We start from the raw sequence: 18020 nt of genomic DNA on the forward strand, positions 1-18020 counted from the left end.
AACAGTCATTTTGAGGCATTTGGTTTCCAGACTACTCCTCGTGGTTTTGGGCCCCTAAAATGCCAGGGCAGTATAGGAACCCCACAAGTGACCCCATTTTAGAAAGAAGACACCCCAAGGTATTCCGTTAGGTGTATGACAAGTTCATAGAAGATTTTATTTTTTGTCAAAAGTTAGCGGAAATTGATTTGTATTGTTTTTTTTCACAAAGTGTCACTTTCCACTAACTTGTGACAAAAAATAAAATCTTCTATGAACTCACCATACACCTAACGGAATACCTTGGGGTGTCTTCTTTCTAAAATGGGGTCACTTGTGTGGTTTCTATACTGCCCTGGCATTTTAGGGGCCCTAAACCGTGAGGAGTAGCCTAGAAACCAAATGCCTCAAAATGACCTGTGAATAGGACGTTGGGCCCCATAGCGCACCTAGGCTGCGAAAAAGTGTCACACATGTGATATCGCCGTACTCAGGAGAAGTAGTATAATGTGTTTTGGGGTGTATTTTTACACATACCCATGCTGGGTGGGAGAAATCTCTCTGTAAAGGGACAATTGTGTGTAAAAAAAAATCAAAACATTTTAATTTACAGAGATATTTCTCCCACCCAGATGGGTATGTGTAAAAATACACCCCAAAACACATTATACTACTTCTCCTGAGTACGGCGATACCACATGTGTGACACTTTTTTGCAACCTAGGTGCGCTAAGAGGCCCAACGTCCTATGAGTACCTTTAGGATTTCACAGGTCATTTTGAGGCATTTGGTTTCTAGACTACTCCTCATGGTTTAGGGCCCCTAAAATGCCAGGGCATTATAGGAACCCCACAAGTGACCCCATTTTAGAAAAAAGACACCCCAAGGTATTCAATTAGGTGTATGGGGAATTCATAGACGATTTTATTTTTTGTCACAAGTTAGTGGAAAATGACACTTTGTGAAAAAAACAATAAAAAATCAATTTCCGCTAACTTGTGAAAAAAAATGAAATCTTCTATGAACTCCCCATACTACTAACGGAATACCTTGGGGTGTCTTCTTTCTAAAATGGGGTCACTTGTAGGGCTCCTATACTGTCCTGGCATTTTAGGGGCCCTAAACTGTGAGGAGTAGTCTAGAAAATAAATGCCTCAAAATGACCTGTGAAATCCTAAAGGTACTCATAGGACTTTGGGCCCCTTGGCGCAGTTAGGGTGCAAAAAAGTGTCACACATGTGGTATCGCCGTACTCAGGAGAAGTAGTATAATGTGTTTTGGGGTGTATTTTTACACATAACCATGCTGGGTGGGAGAAATATCTCTGTAAATGGACAATTGTGTGTAAAAAAATCAAAAGAAATCTCATTTACAGAGATATTTCTCCCACCCATCATGGGTATGTGTAAAAATACACCCCAAAACACATTATACTATTTCTCCTGAGTAAGGCGATACCACATGTGTGACATTTCTTTTGCAGCCTAGGTGCGCTAAGGGGCCCAAAGTCCTATGAGCACCTTTAGGCTTTACAGGGGTGCTTACAATTTAGCACCCCCCAAAATGCCAGGACAGTAAACACACCCCACAAATGACCCCATTTTGGAAACTAGACACTTCAAGGTATTCAGAGAGGGGCATGGTGAGTCCGTGGCAGATTTCATTTTTTTTTGTCACCAGTTAGCAGAAATGGAAACTTTTTTGTATTTATTTTTTTTGTCACAAAGTGTCATTTTCCGCTAACTTGTGACAAAAGATAAAATCTTCTATGAACTCACCATGCCTCTTAGTGAATACTTCGGGGTGTCTTCTTTCCAAAATGGGGTCATTTGGGGGGTATTTATACTATCCTGGAATTCTAGCACCTCATGAAACCTGACAGGTGCTCAGAAATGAGAGAGATGCTTCAAAATGGGAAAATTCAATTTTTGCACCATAGTTTGTAAACGCTATAACTTTTACCCAAACCAATAAATATACACTGAATGGGTTTTTTTTTAATCAAAAACATGTTTGTCCACATTTTTCGCGCTGCATGTATACAGAAATTTTACTTTATTTGAAAAATGTCAGCACAGAAAGTTAAAAAAAATCATTTTTTTGCCAAAATTCATGTCTTTTTTGATGAATATAATAAAAAGTAAAAATCGCAGCAGCAATCAAATAGCACCAAAAGAAAGCTGTATTAGTGACAAGAAAAGGAGGTAAAATTCATTTAGATGGTAGCTTGTATGACTGAGCAATAAACCATTAAAGCTGCAGTGGTCTGAATGGAAAAAAGGCTCTGGTCCTTAAGGGGTGAAAAGACTGCGGTCCTTAAGTGGTTAAGGTTAGAAATGGAGAGTAAGGACTATGCGTCTGAGAGGAGGGTTATGGTCAGGCATTGGTTTATCTGTGCATGGCACAGGAGTTTAGTGAATCAATCACAATGCTAGGACCTTTTCACACCATGAGCTTGATTCACAAAACTTGTCTCATGAATTAGAGCTCCCTATCTACTTTATCTCAGGAGTTGCTTTTTAAAAAATGTTGTGTATCTGATCTGACTTGTGACATTGGGCCATGTCCTATTACAGGTGATAAGTAGCTTGCAGATGCGAGCTATTTATCACCTTGCCATCGCGCAAGGATTACTGGCAAATCCTATTGCCAGTTTCCTTTGCGCAATGGCCGATTGTTAGGGAGCATTACTCAGGTGAAAGCCTGAGCGATGCTCCCTTTTACCAGGCAATGGGGAGTGAGGTTTACACTGTGGTGCTTTCCTTCAGCACCGGCCTCACTCCCCACACATGCGCACACCCGCCGAACATCCGCCGCCATTTTCCACCACTGCATCTGGGGGTCTCCTTTAATAAAGAGACCCCCAGAGCTCCCCATCAGGTCGCTGCACATCTCTAAAGTCCCCTATGTAGCTGCGCTGTCAACCGTAATTATACATACTTTCTCTGCTCGCTGCCTGGTGGGTCTAAAAGCTTGTTCCACCCGAGTAGGCTGCGCTACCTATCAGCGGCACTTGCAGGAGATTGTCTGTTTCTATTTGCTCCCTGCTCCTGTCAATCATGGGGACATCCACACGGAAGGCATTCAAAGCTAGTTTCCAACAGAGGAGAGCTGGAGGTAATCACCACACTTGATTTATGTTTTACCGTCTGCTGTAACCTTGATGAATTGACATTTACTGACATGTGTTGAGGTGTTTACCGCACAAGTCGGTAATTACCTCACCACTCGGTAATTTCAGCTTTTCATGCGGTAACAGCTTTGATGAACTGACATTTTCCTAAGTGCTCGGTATAGTCAGCTTTTTTCAGCATAAGCCAATGTCTAAAATCTCTCTCTGTTTTCCTGCACAGCAAGTGCTAAAAAAACTATCTATGCAAATTACCATGTTAAACAGCTTGTTGAATTCAGCAAATTTTATGAAAAGTAAATAGAAGGCAAAACTCTTTTATCTAGTTGACAAAAAAAACTGCTGATAGAAATTTAGTGCTAAAAAGTTTAAAGGGTCTTCATCATTACTTCTATTTGTTTTTCAACTGAATGAGGCAGATTTTACATCAGACTTTCATAGTTGCTGTTTAGAATTCAGTATTAAAAATAGAGATCTTAAAATAAAAATACAAATATGAGACTCTATTATGTGTTACTAATGTCCTATTTATCATTAATAATGCACATACAAATAATTATCTCATACGTTTATTTTCAGCTCAAACTTTCTTTAACTTCAATAATACTTTTCTTATCTTATTTTTTTACACTTTTAATACTTTTTGTGTGTGTTGGTGCTTCAAAAGAAACCACATACAACTATAACAATTTGGTTTAGATTTAAACTTCTAGTCTGCTCAATAAAATGACTGAATAAACTACAAGGAGATTATTTGTATTTCCACACGTGGGACACCGTTGTGCAGACAGCTTAATTAGCACTTAGCAAATTGCAGATCTTTCTTTATGGTCCTTTCCTTTTCAAACCTGCACAGTTTCCTAAAATGCTGTTTTATTTTCGAGTTACTCAAAATGTTTTATGCTGGTGGCACACTTGACAGTGCAGAAAACCATGTGTTTTCTACACTGTAGGTTTTTAATTTTTTTTGGTACATGCATTTTTGATGTGTTTTTGTATGAGTTTGCATTTATCATGTGTTTTTCATGTGTTTGAGATTTTTTATTATTTCCCCTCCATCAATGGAGTAAAATACACTCATATTTAAAAAAAAAGCATCCAAAAGCATGTAAAAACACATTTCTCTGTGCCTCCATTGAGATGCATTATGTACACTTTACATGCATTTTTGAAAATTATGCAGCAAGTTGTGCGCTTTCAGAAACGCACTCTGCAAACACACATGTATGTGTATTCACAAGCAGTCCATACACTTTCATTAAAGCGGAATATAACCCTGCATTTCAACTTTGCTCTAAAACATCATTTACAGTATATTATATGCAACCAGCATTTTTTTTTTACTAGACCAGCATTGGAAGGGTTACACAGGGCTTTAAAGTTCCTGGAGATTTGTGCAGATGCATCCGAAACTGACATAGATACATTTTGTTTACATAAATGTATCTAAGTGTTGAATGTGACTCATCTCTCTGACTGAGAAGGAGTTGGAGGACAGCCAAATAGTGTGTAACATTTCTCAATAGATACATATAACTAAATAGAATGTAACAATCTGAACTTCTGCATATCTCTCCACGGAACTTTAAACCTCTGTGTTTAACCCTTCCAATGCTGGTCTAGTAAAAAAAATGCTTTTTGCATATAATATGCTGTAAATAATGTTTTAGAGCAAAGTTGAAATGCAGGGTTATATTCCGCTTTAATGGCCTAGAGCAGGGGTAGGGAACCTATGCTCGGGAGCCGTATGCCACTTGACAGGCAATTGGGCCAAAGTGCGGGGATCTCGTCCTACAAAGTGAATCAACCCCCAGTCAGCTAGCTAATTGTAAAGGCTGTTAATCTGTATTTCTCCTCTCTGGCTGTTGGGGAAATTGCTAATGTTGCTGAAACCCAAGAGAAGCTGAAGATGTGTCTGACACTGCAGCTGCCCAGAGGATCAACTGTGTACACATCAACATGGAAACAGGGACATGAGCCCTACTGTCCCTGTTTGAAACATTGTATGGCTCTCATGGAATTACATTTTAAAATATGTGGCGTTTATGGCTCTCTCAGCCAAAAAGGTTCCTGACCCCTGGCCTAGAGTGTTCTAGCCTCAATCTTCATCTCTTAACTTGCCAAATGTTCAGCATTTAGAAAAAAAAATGTAATCTAATGTAAATCTAATGTAAAACATACATTTCCACTTATATATATAAAAATCTACATTTTTCATTGTCAAATATAGGAGAATCAATAGAAAGGCATAATTGTGCTTTAGAATACAAGAAACCATTTGTAGGTAAAGATAAACGTAAATCTGCATAAAATGCGACAATATAATTTTAGATAGGCTGCATCTATAAAAATAGTTATAAAGCAATACATTAGTGGAAAGACACAAACATCAATACACATTGCAAAATACACTTCTCAGCTATTAAGTACTTTGGTTGTTGTAAAAAAACAGCATTAATCTTTTTAATAACAAAGTATAATTAAACCGATTTTCAATTAATGTGGAAAAGCAATAACAATGCACAATATTTATCACGCTAATAGCTTGCGGAGAGTTTGTGTATGCCGTGTTATTGTTATTATTTAAATATGACAGTTTGTTTATAAAGATCTGACTTTTCGGCACTGTATATAAAAGGGCTGCAGACCTCATTTGAGCATACTTGCTAATAACAATGAATAGCGCTGGCAAAGCATTCATTGATTTGACTTGAATGCCATGTTACTGTATAAACTCTACTTTAAAATTCGGTGAGTTCTCAATGTGCTAATGAGCTGGTATTATTGTAATATCTCAGCTAGCTTTTACAGAACTGGGTGAAAAAAAATGTATCAGATTTCTTTGGCTTTTTATCTCCAAATTATCTATTCATTCTTTCATTTATTATTATGTAGTTATCTTGGTTGAAAAAAAAAGACATGTCAATCATTTTAAATCTTTTAAATCTCTCTTTAACTTATTCCAAAGAAAGGAACAGTCACATAGGTAAAAATTACCCCTGTAAGATCAAAGTATCACTTTTCTATAGTAAGTAAAGGCGTGAATGTCTTTCAATGTAATGAAAGCTTCCAAGCCCCTTTTAAAGTGAACCTAAAGCCGGTTAAAAAAAATGAGATTAACTCACCTGGGGCTTCCCTCAGCCCCCTGCAGCCGATCGGTGCCCTCGCAGCTGTTTCTGGACCCGCCGGCGACGACTTCCGGTTTGGCCGTCACCGGCCGACAGGCATGGGAACGCGAGTGATTGTGCGCGTTCCCAGCCTGTATATCGTCCCCTATGCTGCTATTGCGACCTCCTGGCCGCAATAGCAGCATAGGGGGCGGTATACAGCGCGTTCCCAGCCTGTATATCGTCCCCTATGCTGCTATTGCGACCTCCTGGCCGCAATAGCAGCATAGGGGGCGATATACAGGCTGGGAACGCGCACAATCACTCGCGTTCCCATGCCTGTCGGCCGGTGACGGCCAAACCGGAAGTCGTCGCCGGCGGGTCCAGAGGCATCGGAGCGGAGCTGCAAGGGCACCGATCGGCTGCAGGGGGCTGAGGGAAGCCCCAGGTGAGTTAATCTCATTTTTTTTAACTGGCTTTAGGTTTACTTTAAAGAGTACATATTGTAACCCCATTGAGCTGGGTGCAGAGTGAGGTGAATGATGGCTCACCCTGTTGTCAATCAAATTCCCAGCGGCGTCAAAGGACAACTGAAGCAAAAGGGATATGGAGGCTGCCATATTTACTTCCTGTTAAACAATACCAGTTGCCTGGCAGCCCTGCTGATCTATTTGGCTGCAGCAGTGTTTGAATCACACCAGAAACAAGCATGCAGCTAATATCAGAAGCACCTGATCTACTGCATGCTTGTTCAGGGTCTGTGGCTGAAAGTGTTTGAGGCAGAGGATCAGCAGGACAGCCAGACAACTGGTATTATTAAAAGGAAATAATTATGTCAGCCTCCACATCCCTCTTGCTTTTGGTTTACATTAAATGCTATTCCCCCTCCAAGTCATAGCAACTCGGAGGGAGAAGTAAGTTGGGGTCCGGCAATCGCTAGATCCCTGAATTGCCCATGTGCAGGCCACGGCCTATAGCATTATTGCTATGGCGGCTCCCAACTCAGATCCTGCTTTGACTTTTAAACTCATATAGTATTGTCTATAACTAACTAATGTGTTAAGAAGTTTGCTATCCAAACCACTCTTACTATAAAGAGTTCCTTTTTTATACATTTAGTACAGACCGTATCCTACCAGCATCTCATGCTCTTTTTTCCCTGTTTATGTATCAAAAATTGCATGTGCTTTTACTCCAGCTGCCTGGTATTGACTACAGATGCTTAAGTTAATATCAACCAAGTCCTTCTCCAAATCCACTGTTGTCTGCTGTATTCTATTTACTGTAGTTCATAGTGTGCTTTGCCATTAGCAAGGCCAAAATGCAGGACCTTGGGTCAAAAAGCAAATGCCTAAGGAGAGGGAAACCTCTGGATCCCCTAGAGGCTTCCTATGCTATGGTTCGGTCCTCAACCTTCTGCACATCACGCTCCTCTTCATGCATGAGCATGGCTGCACATGCACTGTACCAGGAAGAAGGTCCTGCATGAGCGGCATCAGCATTGTGCAATGCGGCTGCACTCGTGCTTGACAAGGTGTATGGTCACAAGCTTGGAATCTGAAAACAGCTTGTTGGGTTCCCTGCCTGACAGTGGTGGACCAGAGGAAGGCATGGGAAGCCTCTTCAGGATCCACATAGACTTCCCCTTTCTAAGGCAAGCATTTGACTTTTGACCTGAGGTTTACCTAAGGTATACTTTAAGGGGATTATTTACAGTGGGTTGCAAAAGTATTCGGCCCCCTTTAAGTTTTCCACATTTTGTCACATTACTGCCACAAACATGCATCAATTTTATTGGAATTCCACGTGAAAGACCAATACAAAGTGGTGTACATGTGAAAAGTGGATCGAAAATCATTAATCATTCCAAACATTTTTTACAAATCAATAACTGCAAAGTGGGGTGTGCGTAATTATTCGGCCCCCTGAGTCAATACTTTGTAGAACCACCTTTTGCTGCAATTACAGCTGGCAGTCTTTTAGGGTATGTCTCTACCAGCTTTGCACATCTAGAGACTGAAATCCTTGCCCATTCTTCTTTGCAAAACAGCTCCAGCTCAGTCAGATTAGATAGACAGTGTTTGTGAACAGCAGTTTTCAGATATTGCCACAGATTCTCGATTGGATTTAGATCTGGACTTTGACTGGGCCACACATGCGCCACACCTCTCTAACACATGGCATGTTTTGTTTTAAACCATTCTATTGTTGCCCTGGCTTTATGTTTAGGGTCATTGTCCTGCTGGAAAGTGAACCTCCGCCCCAGTCTCATGTCTTTTGCAGTCTCCAAGAGGTTTTCTTCCAAGTTTGCCCTGTATTTGGCTCCATCCATCTTCCCATCAACTCTGACCAGCTTCCCTGTCCCTGCTGAAGAGATGCAACCCCGAACATGATGCTGTCACCACCATATTTGACAGTGGGGATGGTTTGTTCAGAGTAATGTGCAGTGTTAGTTTTCCGCCACACATAGCGATTTGGATTTTGGCCAAAAAGTTCCATTTTGGTCTCATCTGACCAGAGATCCTTCTTCCACATGGTTGCTGTCTCCCCCACATGGCTTGTGGCAAACTGAAAACGGGACTTCTTATGCTTTCTGTTAACAATGCCTTTCTTCTTGCCAATCTTCCATAAAGGCCAACTTTGTACAGTGCATGACTAATAGTTGTCCTATGGACAGATTCCCCCACCTGAGCTGTAGATCTCTGCAGCTCGTCCAGAGTCACCATGGGCCTCTTGACTGCATTTCTGATCAGCGCTCTCCTTGCTCGGCCTGTAAGTTTAGGTGGATGGCCTTGTCTTGGTAGGTTTACAGTTGTGCCATACTCCTTCCATTTCTGAATGATCGCTTGAACAGTGCTCCGTGGGATGTTCAAGGCTTTGGAAATCTTTATGTAGCCTAAGCCTGCTTTAAATTTCTCAATAAATTGATCCCTGACCTGTCTTGTGTGTTCTTTGGACTTCATGGTGTTGTTGCTCCCAATATTCTCTTAGACAACCTCTGAGGCCGTCACAGAGCAGCTGTATTTGTACTGACATTAGATTACACACAGGTGCACTCTATTTAGTCATTAGCACTCATCAGGCAATGTCTATAGGCAACTGACTGCACTCAGATCAAAGGGGGCTGAATAATTATGCACTCACCACTTTGCAGCTATTTATTTGTAAAAAATGTTTGGAATCATGTATGATTTTCGTTCCACTTCTCCCGTGTACAGCACTTTGTATTGGTCTTTCACGTGGAATTCCAATAAAATTGATTCATGTTTGTGGCAGTAATGTGACAAAATGTGGAAAACTTCAAGGGGGCCGAATACTTTTGCAACCCACTGTATAAGGAAGCACATTTCCTTTTGACCAGAGATAGTGCTGTCATTTATTCAAAATGATGACACTTTTTATTCTCAACATATATAAAATTGGCACTTAGATGGGAGGATAGTCACTTCTCAATGTGACTGCTATTTTGTTATGATCACCTTTATGTAACTTTATTTAGGGGTTGCTCCAAACACCATTTTCCACTGTGGCACAGATTTTCAATCTCTTTTGAAAGCATTTGTAAGCAGCCACTAGAGGTAAATTAAAATGTTTGCATGCATGCAAATTAAATGCACACTGTATGCAGCTTGGCCTACTAATCTAAGTAAGCAGGAAGTACACTTCATTGGGCCAATTCTAACCTGTATAAAGTTTGCATTACATTTGCATGTAAATTGGAAAAAAATGGTGTTGGGCAGGGGCTTTCCACCAGTAAGCTCCATTACCCTATATTTCAATTTAAGTACCATTTTTACACTATTTTGTGTACCATTTTTTTTACAATGTCCTTGTGTAACATTGTTTAGTGTTGTGATGTCTTCCCTATCTTGTGTATAGGACTGCATAATATGCTGGTGCCTTATAAATAAAATGTAATAATAATAGCAACTGATCAGTTACTCCTTCAATAGAATGTAACTTCTTATTGCCTATCTGTCTCCATCTTAAAGGAATACTATCGATGTATGCATTTATTTTTAAATGCTGTATGTTGTAGCACACATTAGGACAAGTACTAGGAGCAATTTGATTCCTCACACAGCTGTTCCTCTCAGCTGTAAAATCCTCCGTCAGTTTTGGCGTCAGTGTTGGATACAAATGTATCTAAAAACTGAGGGCTCCCAGAAGGCTAAGACCATATCTCTGCACAGGGGAGTTGCTATCAACTCCTCAGTTTATAGTGTAATTATCACCTTGCTGAAAGAATCTTATTGATATGATGGTAAGGGGTTAAAGATTCTAGCAATGTGTGTTTATTATCTTTGCTTCTCTTGACTGATAAAGATACTAATAATGCTAATTGTAGACAGTGGTCTGCCCCTCTCAGCAGCTTGTAAAGTGGATGCAGTCTGGAGTGAATCACCTCAAGCAGGCAGCCAGTCTGAGTGTAAACACAGACTCCTGGTATAGCTAGTTATATTCCAGCAATATTCCAGCTCATTTAGTTACCTGTTACCACCTCAGATCAGCCTATTTCTCCTCATGTCTGCTGCATTCTGTGAGTGACGCAGTGAAATATATTTGTGAGCTGTGTGACAGAGTAACCAAGCAGCTCAGGGTGACCCAAACTACTATGAGCTGTGTGAGAAATTAATTTTTAAGCAGGGATAGCGAGAGAGAGACCTGGGTGAATAAATAAAGTGCCCCTAGCACTAGTGGTAATGTGTACACTAATATAGAGTATTAAAAAAAAAAGTCGTTTCAATCGATAGTATTCCTTTAATTTCTCTATTTGTTAAAGAGGAACTCCAGTGAAAATAATGTAATAAATAAGTGTTTCATTTTTACAATAAGTATGTATAAATGATTTAGTCAGTGTTTTCCCATTGTAAAATATTTTAAATCCCTGATTTATATTCTGAGATTTATCACATGGTGAAATTTTTACTGCTGGCAAGTGATGTAGCTGCTGCTTGCTGTTTTGGCAGTTGGAAACAGCTGTAAACAGCTATTTCCCACAATGCAACAGGGTTCACAGACAGGAAACTGTCAAGAGTACGTACTCAGAATTTGTTTGTGGGAGGGGTTTCACCACAATATCAGCCATACAGCGCCCCCTGATGGTCTGTTTGTGAAAACAAATAAATTTCGCATGTTAAAGGGGGTATCAGCTACTGATTAGGATAAGGTTCAATTCTTGGTCGGAGTTTCTCTTTAAGCCATCACTAACTGGTTCTACAGCTTTTGTGATTGTGTTGAGAAATACACGGACAGTGCACGGCAATATTACAGTTACTTTTGGCAGCATGTACCAGGCGTTACTAACAGTACCATTTGTTAATTATATGCGTTACCATAGCAATGTTGACGCTACTTGAGTGTAACTCATAGTACATGCTCCTGGAAGTAACGGTAATATTGAGTTGCACCTGTCTCTGCACATAAATCTTACCGCACTTTTGTGCATCAGGCTCATGAACTGATATTTTTACCAGATTTGATCACTTTGACTGCTGCAAGCCACATCAATAAACATCTAATTTATTTTGGAGACCTTGTCGATTGAAAGACTGATTGGTCATGGTAGTACACTTAACTACAGCAGCTGCAGGGTAATGTGATTACCTATGTAGTGGGTGGACATTAAGCAGGTACAGCCCATCACTTCTATTGGAGGACTTCCCCCATTGGCGGGAGTGGTCTGGATTCAAAAGGGGACAGGTAAGGTCAACGGTCTTTAAAAAGCCCTGAGGGAGTTAGCATTTGGATTATGTCATTAGAGCACAACAAAATTGCATAGCAAACATGGTGCTACCAATTTAAATTACTTTTGTGTCTTTATTTTTTACAGTCAAAAACTGCTTATATAATTGCGTAGTGAAACCCACCCAGACGTGTGGTAATCACATTGCAGCATCTTTGCGATTGTAATTGCAATTTAAGTGGAAAAGCAGCCAATATTGTAAAGGATGATTGCAAAGCACCATAATAGACAACACATTGGAAGGGTATATCATTCTGAGCATCCTCTATGACTAAGGCAAGCACTAAGGTCTAGTTCACATTATAAATCACCAGTGCTATCGCAAGCGTGATTTATTGAGCGATTTTGAAAGCGTTTTTCTAAGCGCTTTTGTGTAGCATTTTTTTTTCACTTCTTGATGTCAGGAAGTGAACTCTTTGCCCTGGAAATTAATAAATGCAATGTATTTATTAATGAAAAGTGCTTGAAAATCGCTTTTCAAGAGGCTAGCTATTTCCCTATCCTTTCTATTGAATCGCAAACGAAAGAAAGCTCATCGTTTATGTGAGAATACTCACATAAGCAAACATTACACAAGCGCTTTTAAGGTTATTTTTAAAATCGCCAGTGCTAACCCCCCCCCCCCCCCCGAAAAAGCGAAATCACCCCTAATGTGAACACGCCCTAAACCAAATTCAGGTTGATTCATATAAAGTGTGGTAAATCTACTGTGCACAAACATCTCTGTCCTGTCAGCTTAGCGTGTGCGCTCTGACATTACGCACGATCCTTCTAACTTCTGCGTAATGTGCTGTAGTGCGACAACGATATTTCACTAGCATGCCCACTACTATGTTAATTAGCCTAGTGCAGTATAGCGTTTGTGCTAAAGCACAGCGCACGGATGTTAGAAGGATTGCGCATAACTTCAGAGCACACACTAAGCTGACAGGACTGCACGTATAGCGCGCTCGCTAATTTTATCCCGTGATGCTTGTGGATAGTTTACTGCACTTTAATGAATCCACCCGAATAACTCTGACATTCTCATAACTAAAAGTCATGCCATGCTGAATACTTTGTAGCAGAAGCATAAAATGTACAATATAGCTACACAAATATACACCATAGGACACAAAAGGAAAGTATTGCAGTTCAGATGCTTTCATGGCCTATGAAGATAAATGCATGAGTAGGTTTTTACACTATGGCCTAGTGCACACCAGAGCGTTTCTGCTGCAGTTTGCGATCCGCTTGCGGGTGCGGATCCGCTAGGGTAATGTATTTCAATGGGCTGGTGCACACCAGAGCGGGAGGCGTTTTGCAGAAACGCATACTCCCGGGCTGCTGAAGATTTTGGATTGCGGATGCGTTTCTGCCTCAATGTTAAGTATAGGAAAAACGCAAACCGCTCTGAAAAACGGCACTTCAGAGCGGTTTGCCAGGCGTTTTTTGTTACAGTAGTTGTTCAGTAACAGCTTTACTGTAACAATATCTGAAATCTACTACACCAAAACCGCTACACAAAAACGCAAAATGCTAGCTGAAACGCTACAGAAAAAGAAGAAAAAGCGTTTCAAAATCTGCTAGCATTTTGCGGATCTGCTAGCGGTTTTTGGTGTGCACCAGGCCTAAGTATTACATGTGATTGAGGGCTGGCAATCCTATCAAAGCCTTTTCTCAACCTTTAACCTCATTTCCTCCAGTCATTAAGGTGCACCTTTCATGTGAGGTTATTAAAGGATACCCGAAGTGACATGTGACATGATGAGATAGACATGCTTATGTACAGTGCCTAGCACACAAATAACTATGCGGTGTTCCTTTTTTCTTTCTCTGTCTGAAAGAGTTAAATATCAGGTATGTAAGTGGCTGACTCAGTCCTGACTCAGACAGGAAGTGACTACAGTGTGACCCTCACTGATGAGAAATTCCAACTATAAAACATTTTCCTAGCAGAAAATGGCTAATGAGAGCAAGAAACAGTTAAAAAGGGGAATTTCTTATCAGTGAGGGTCACACTGTAGTCACTTCCTGTCTGAGTCAGGACTGAGTCAGCCACTTACATACATGATATTTAACTCTTTCAGGCAGAGAAAGAAAAAAAAGGAACACAGCATAGTTATTTGTGTTCTAGGCACTGCACATACACATGTCTATCTCATCATGTCACATGTCACTTTGGTTATCCTTTAAAGCTGTCATTGCTAACCTGGTTCAAAAACAAATTCTAGTTGTATATAATGTAGATCTCCTGACATCAGCAATTTCAGTCCTGCTTCAGTCTTGCAGCTAATGTGGACATAGGTTGACAATGTAAAGTCAGAACACTGGAGGATCACATTCATTCTGAACTAGTAACTCAAACTATGCAGAGGATCGGTAGTATACAAGCAGTGTTTTTAAATCATGGTGGCTTTCAAATTCTTTCGCTAAGGCCCGCTCTAAAGTTTGCTTTGCACCAGAATACCATTTTGACCTAAAACATAAATCTAAATACACAGATAGTTAAATTGCATTTAGTACAGGTACTGAACAGAAGAAGTAAATGGCCAATTTGTTTGATTGCCACTTCAGGATCACAACTGGACCAACAAAATATATTATTATTTAAATCTCCCTTTAATATAAAAATGTGTTTCTCTCTGACACAACTCTTTCTACTGACATACTAGGTGGCACAAAGCACATTATGCTGAAAATCTTGCATCTGCTCTTTGCATGGTCCCGAAAACATCTACAAGATGGCAGCTCTCATAAAGGCAAAACAAACCAAAAAAAAATCAGACTGCTGAAATTAGCTACTGAAATATGAAAATCTGATTTTTAACAGTTAAAATAATTATTCACCCACTTCTCTCCTTTTCTCTTACCTTTAACTTCTGCCTTCTTCCAGGGTCAGGGGTGGCCACACCAAGAGGACTGGAGGATCCTCTCCACCCTGTCCCGCATAGCCCGTTCAGGACTGCTGGCCTTTAGTTCCGCTTACCATTGCAAAAACTGATCTAAGGGCTCGTTCACACTTGAGCGGGAATCGCGCGATTCCCGCTTGGCCAAAACACTGGCGGTTTTTAAAAAACGCTAGCCCATGTAAGCCTATGGCAGTGTTCTCAGTGTTCTTAGCGTTAACCGCAAACGCGTGACATGCATTGTTTTATTTATTTATTGTATTTATAAAGCGCCAACATATTACGCAGCGCTGCTGGCGTTTTGCTGGCGATTCGCCATTAGCAATCACGATTAGCATGCATAGCACCGCTAATCGCGATCTCTCCCAAGATGCTGCAGTGTCCAGTGGTTTTTTCCGCGTTAATCTCGGAAAAATCACTCCCGCAAAACACTAGCGGTAATCGCCGGCGATTTGCGGTTTTAGGTGTGAATGGGGCCTTACTGCTCTTGTCTGATTTATGAATACAATTTTTGTTGTAAGTTTATATGGATGATTTAAGTTCCTCCAGTGCAAGAAGCTTGTTAGCTGCTAGACTTGTTTATAGATGATATTACTGTTCCCTTGTGTGGGGTGCATTATAATGTCTCTTTTTAAGTGTATACACCTGTACCATTGTTTGCTGTTGTAATTCTTTACCACTTCGGGACCAGCACCCTCTGCCCCCTTAAGGACCAGAGGGTGTTGGTCCAGTAAACCGCCGCTTCCCGACGAATCGACGCGAAAATCCGCCGCTCTCGACGGTCACGCCGCTCTGTCCCCGCCGCAGGCTGCTCTCTCTGCCGTCGGTATGACGGCAGAGCGGAGTGCGCCAGTCAGAAGCCGTTTTCATTGGCTCCTGATCCTGTCACTCCATGTAAGCCAATGGGAACGGCTTACATGAATGTCAGGGCCAGGAGCCAATGAAAACGCTCCTGCCCGGCTCACAGTGCTTTGCCATCATAGAGGCGGCAGGGCAGCACATTTCTGCGGAGACCGAGCGGCGACAGCGGCGGAGACGGGCGCGGGCGCGCGGTGAATAAGAAGTAGAGCTTACGTCCGGTCAGAACCGCAGTGCCCCCTGCCTGCCGTACATTTATACTGCGCCGGTCCGCAGGTAGTTAAAATGCTCAATGAACATTTTGAAAACAAAATATATTCACATGTTTGCACCTTGCATTTAAAATCTATTGTCACTGTTCTCACTAAATTAAAGGACCACTATCATGGAAAAATGTAAAATACACATGCATAAAAAGTAGATTTCTACTAGAGTAAACTGCACAATAAATTACTTTTCTTCTATGTTGCTGTCATTTACGGTAGAAGAAGAAGTAAAATTCTGACAGATCTGTCAGGTGTTGGACCAGTCCATCTTCTTATGGGGGATTCTCAGTATTTCCTTTATTCTATACAAAAGCACTCCCTGGAAAAGATCTATACAAAGCAGTCAGCATCCCTACTCGATGACAAACTGTTCTGGCACTTGGACTGAGCAACTGCTATCCAGGATGTGTATTTTAAAACAAAGAAAACCCCAGGAAACCCCTATGAGGAGATGGATTAGTCCAAAACCTGTACAATCTATTATGATTGACAGCAGTATAGGAAAAAATAACTACATTTATAGTGCATTTTACAATGGAATACATGTACATACGTATGCATATGTATGAAATTAAAAATTTTTTTTTTTTGCAAAAGTGGTCCTTTAAACTTATAATAGCAATAAAAGTAGGATTTCAGTGACCTTAACTTTGCTCTATTAAAAATAAGATATCAAAGTGAACCTGAGTGAGGTGAGATTAATATGGAGGCTGCCATATTTATTTCCTTTCAAACAATACCAGTTGCCTGGCAGTCCTGCTGATCTATTTGGCTGCAGTAGTGTCTGAATTACAACAGAAACAAGCATGCAGATCATCTTGTCAGTTCTGACAATAATGTCAGAAACACCTGATCTCTTGTTTGGGTCTATGGCTGAAAGTATTAGAGGCAGAGGATTAGCAGGACAGCCAGGAACTTGGTATTGCTTAAAGCGGACCCAAACCAAACATTTTTTAAATTCAAAATATTTAGTTGCACCACTCTGACACATACAAAAGATAAATAAACACTCCTTCAAGCCTATGAGCATTTCAGTGCATGCTTTTCATCCTTCTCTTTTCATTACTAGGGTTATACAGGTGGCAGTCATTAGCAATTCCTACTTTGACGGACACCACCTACTCCACCAGTTTGCCGAATTCTGTCCCGGCAATATGAAAGGAAGGGAGGGGTTCCTCCAATAAATGTAAAATATTTTATATTTTTCATCATGCAGCTGAAAAAAGGCTGCTATTTATTATTATAATTTAGAAAATAGATTTTATTTCTGAAATCTTGTATTTTTAATTTGGGTCCACTTTAAAAGGAAATAAATATGGTAGTCTCTATATCACTGTCACCTTGGGTTCACTTTAAGCTGCACAAAAATGTTACGATGAGTATCTTGCTATAGGCACCCTGAGTACATTAGTATATAACTAGCTAGAAAGCAACAATTTCAGGAAATATTTTAATCTAGTAGATATAGCACAAAGCAGTCAGGGAAGAAAGAACAATGCTGATCCGACATGACATAATTCATGAGACCATACAACATAACTGGGGGAACCTCAGCATTTTAGCAGATCAGAAGCCCCACATGTAATATTCTGTAAGGTATGTGCAATACACTTACCTTGTGCTTTACAGACCATACAGAAAACCAGAATAAGGATGTTTTCATAACCCAGAAATGTCATCATATACTTGAATGTATCCTTTCTTGTCTTGTTCAAAAGGCAATCAGTACCATGTAGAAGGTTTCTCTAAAAATAATGGTCAAAGTGCTAAAGCTAGAAGAAGAAATTGTGTGGTTGCTATTTAGCTGGAAGAGTTCAAGGAAATGTGACTCTGCTTCATGTAATATGTTTCAGGAAGGCCCATTTCTGTCCTCCAGAAAAAGTCACACATTGCTTCCAAATACCAAACGCTGCAGCGCTTCACATCACCAAAGAAAAGGCTGGCATTTAGCAAACACCCTTCAAATCTATTCTTGGTAATTGCAGTTCAATTTAACCTAGCGTGATAACATTTCAAGAATTTTAGCAAAGTGGGGATGTAACATTA

General features: G+C 40.4%; 1 protein-coding gene across 2 annotated transcripts in view; it reads right to left on the reverse strand.

Annotated features, from left to right (window-relative positions):
• LOC137552274 (uncharacterized) overlaps window positions 1–17665 on the reverse strand; it is an 83144-nt gene extending 65479 nt beyond the window's left edge. For both annotated transcript variants that reach the window (XM_068271385.1, XM_068271384.1), the window contains exon 1: window positions 17590–17665. In XM_068271385.1, the coding sequence (XP_068127486.1) occupies window positions 17590–17656 (67 nt within the window). In that variant the 5' untranslated portion in view covers window positions 17657–17665. The remainder of the gene's footprint in view (window positions 1–17589) is intronic.
• Window positions 17666–18020: the final 355 nt, after the last annotated feature.

Source organism: Hyperolius riggenbachi, chromosome 1, assembly GCF_040937935.1.
Source record: "Hyperolius riggenbachi isolate aHypRig1 chromosome 1, aHypRig1.pri, whole genome shotgun sequence".
NCBI lineage: Eukaryota > Metazoa > Chordata > Amphibia > Anura > Hyperoliidae > Hyperolius > Hyperolius riggenbachi.